Source organism: Phoenix dactylifera, unplaced genomic scaffold (genome assembly GCF_009389715.1).
Source record: "Phoenix dactylifera cultivar Barhee BC4 unplaced genomic scaffold, palm_55x_up_171113_PBpolish2nd_filt_p 001282F, whole genome shotgun sequence".
NCBI lineage: Eukaryota > Viridiplantae > Streptophyta > Magnoliopsida > Arecales > Arecaceae > Phoenix > Phoenix dactylifera.
Genome location: NW_024068615.1, coordinates 22,960 through 26,130, shown reverse-complemented (window position 1 = coordinate 26,130; position 3,171 = coordinate 22,960). Strand labels below are relative to the sequence as shown.

The 3,171-nt window shown below is 51.2% G+C and overlaps 1 protein-coding gene across 1 annotated transcript; it reads right to left on the bottom strand.

Moving 5' to 3' along the window:
• Positions 1–1,011: 1,011 nt before the first annotated feature.
• LOC120108341 (aldehyde oxidase GLOX-like) lies at positions 1,012–2,715 on the bottom strand. The gene has a single exon (XM_039121932.1). It carries the CDS (start codon positions 2,713–2,715, stop codon positions 1,012–1,014), a length of 1,704 nt encoding a protein of 567 aa, XP_038977860.1.
• Positions 2,716–3,171: the final 456 nt, after the last annotated feature.

Sequence of the window (3,171 nt, the reverse complement as noted above, 5' to 3'; positions counted from 1 at the left end):
ATTCAAGAAATGCAGTAATACCCGGTAGAAATAGATAGAAACTGTCACCAAAACCGTTAATTTCATAAGCACACTACAAATTCCTTCTAAAATAAGCATTCAGCATACGAATCATTAAGATGTAAAGCTTCATTTTTGTAACCTATCTTTGCCTCTAAAAATTTTTTGAATTACCTCTTTCTCAGGCGGAGGGAGATGGGGTTGGCCGGTCGGCGCCGCAGAGAAGGGAGGAGGAGAGGAGGATGCGGACAATCGCTCGACGCCAGAGAGGAGGGAGGAGGAGAGGAGCTTGTCGTCGGACGTCGCTCGGCGCTAGAGAAGACAAGGGCCGGTTGCTCGTCGTCGAAGAGAAAGGAGGAGGAGAGGAGCTAGGGCTTGATCGATTAGGATGCAAAATGAGGAGAAGGGGGCCGGCCGCTTGGTTTTGTTGTTAATTTGACCGACGCTTATACGCGTCATCTTAGACATGTGAGTACGTCGACGCTAATAAGCGTCGTCTATTATTGACGCTTTTTAAAAAAGTGTCGGCTTTTTCTATAGAATTACGACGACGCTTTTATGCGTTGTCTATTCTTTAGAATTACCGACGCTTAATTAAAGCATCGGCAAATTTTAGCGCGGTAGTGTTTTTTCCCGACGCTTCTTCCTAGGAAAAAAAGCGTTGGAAAAGGCCGATTTTCCTGTAGTGCCATATACATACTTCAATTTCTTGACCCTGCTATTGGTGCAAATTAATCATTAACCAACAGCCTAATTTAATGTCAAATTTATAACTTTATCATCGCATTCACTCCAATTGAGTTTATACTCCCAAAGAAAAAAAAGGGGAAATTACTCTAAGATGATTCAACTCACCCAAAGACTAATACTCCGCAAGAGAAGAGAAGAACAGAGAAAATTACAAATTTTCTATCCACTGGACATTTACAACGGCACAGTAAAAACTAAATAAATTACACGTAATGAAAGAGCCAGAAAGCTCACGAAGAACCTATATATATCCAACCCCTTTCATTCATGGATAAACCTCACCCATTCGGACTTGCTAGGTATCCCTCCATTAACCACGGTAAGCAAGTAATACCCAGAAGGAGCAACAACAGGAGATGGTGGAGCCTTGAGAACGGCATGCGTCCGGCCACTTACGTCCCTCACCATACTTCTGCACTCAAGCTTCAGCATCCTCTGGTTCATGGACAACGAGTGCGTTGCAAAGGGCGGCGCGTAAGCATAAAACTCCACCACATCAGCTGGCTTCCTCTCAAGCTCAAACCATACACCGAACTCCTCTCCATACGTAATCCCATCACTTCCATGATCACACTGGATCGACAAGTTCCAAGGCCTCTTATCGTCGAAGAACCGCCCCATGTAGTAAGGAGTGAAGGCCTCCACCCTCAGCTCGGTTGGATAGGCGACGCCGAAGGTGTATAGTCGATATGGATTACTTCCTGCCACCAAAATCCTCCCATCTGGGAGAACAATAGCTGAAGAGTGGTACATTCTTGCTATCCCGGTAGAGTTTAGCACGGAGAACCTGTTCCCCAGGCTCTCCTTGGGCTCGTACAGGTAAGGGTTGTAGGAAGCTGTCGTGGCCATCTGCCACCCGGCGCACCCTTGCTTCGCCCCATTGATGATGAGGATATGGCCGGTGGGGAGGATCAGCATGTCGTTCATGACCCGCGGCCCGGGCATCTCCTCCATCGCCCACTCGGGGTTCTCGTCGGTGATCACCAACCTACCGCACGAGCTCAGGGCATCCAAAAACTGACCCCCCTTCGCCGCCCGGGGCGCTCCGGCGACGGCGCCCCCGCATACCATAACCTCCACCTTGCGGAACCCGTCTTCGTGCTCCAATGGGAGCATCACCGACGACCCCGTGCTCGGGTAGTTCCGCGCCCCGTCCCCAGGGATCCGAGGAAAGTTCTTGACGACCTGGTGCCGGTGGTAGTCGAAGAGTATCGAATCGCGGTTGGCAAAGATGAATAGATTGCCGTCGGAAGAGACGTGCACGAAGGGATATAAATTGTTGCCCTTATCCACCATCCGATCACGAGTCCGGCGCAGGAACGGCAGCTCGAAGGCGCCTTCTTCTTTCTCCGAGGACTTGGGAAGGAACTCATAGCTGAAGGCGTCGAGGCCGCCGACGATGACAACTCGGTCCTCCTCCGGGAGGATGTGGTTCGTCGCGTACCACCGGTTAGCTGCGAGCAATTTCTCCGACTCGATCCACTCGCAACGGCGGTCGGAGCAAGGGTTGAAGTACCGAACTTTCCGAGAGCCGTTGCCGAAGCCGCCGGTCTGGGCGAGGGTGCCATTCCCGAGGAAGGCGCCGGAGGAGCACCAGGTGTCGGTCTCGATGACGAGGGGTCGGATCGTGTTGGTGGCGATGTCGTACTCGACGGAGTGAGCCCAGCAGGAGGGCTCGTAGCCGCGGTCGTCGCACCGCTTGCCGGAGGGGCGGAGGCGGTACTGCGAGGGCCCGGCGCTGGTCTGGTCGAACATGATGACGGTGTTGCGATGGGTCAGGGTCATGTGCATGGCCACCACGCCGGAGTTGTTGAGGAGAAGCTCCCACTTCCCTCCTTTCCCTCCTCCTTCAGCTCGAGCACCACCAAGAGCGCACCACCACTCCATTAACACAAGCAAGAGGATACTGGCTGCTGCTTTTCTCATGGTGGTACTGGTACAGACTCGACCATGGATCGCCACCATCTTTAATTCTTAGAGACGGAGAGAGATGGGGTCCGATTACGAACGGTACGTGCAGAGAGACTCTTATAGGGGAATAATGTTGCAATGTGAACCGAAGGTGATTCTGGGGAAGAGAAGGGAAGGTTTCTTTCCGTTGTTGGAGATTCAGGCCCCTTTCACGCTCACCCAAAGACGGTTTGCTGCCGAGGTTTTCGCGGGAACCTTTCGTGAGCGCAATGCTTTCCTACTAATTATTATGGATGAGAATGCCTCACGCACGGGAAACTGAGACGAGATCAGAGCCGCCCATTTTAGGGCAAATGGAGGAGATGAACGGTGTGTTAGGAAATACTTTGCAACCGTGCACGTTTATATTAATTAGGTCAATCAAAGCTCGGACAATTTTGGTATTTTGGCTCGTTTATGAGCACTTGACTGCTCGCCTGCAATGTATTTATATGAGATTTAATTTGTTTG

What these genes read in the sequence shown, in the direction of transcription:
- LOC120108341 (XM_039121932.1), bottom strand. Translation starts at nt 2,715, where the DNA reads ATGGTGGCGATCCATGGTCGAGTCTGTACCAGTACCACCATGAGAAAA.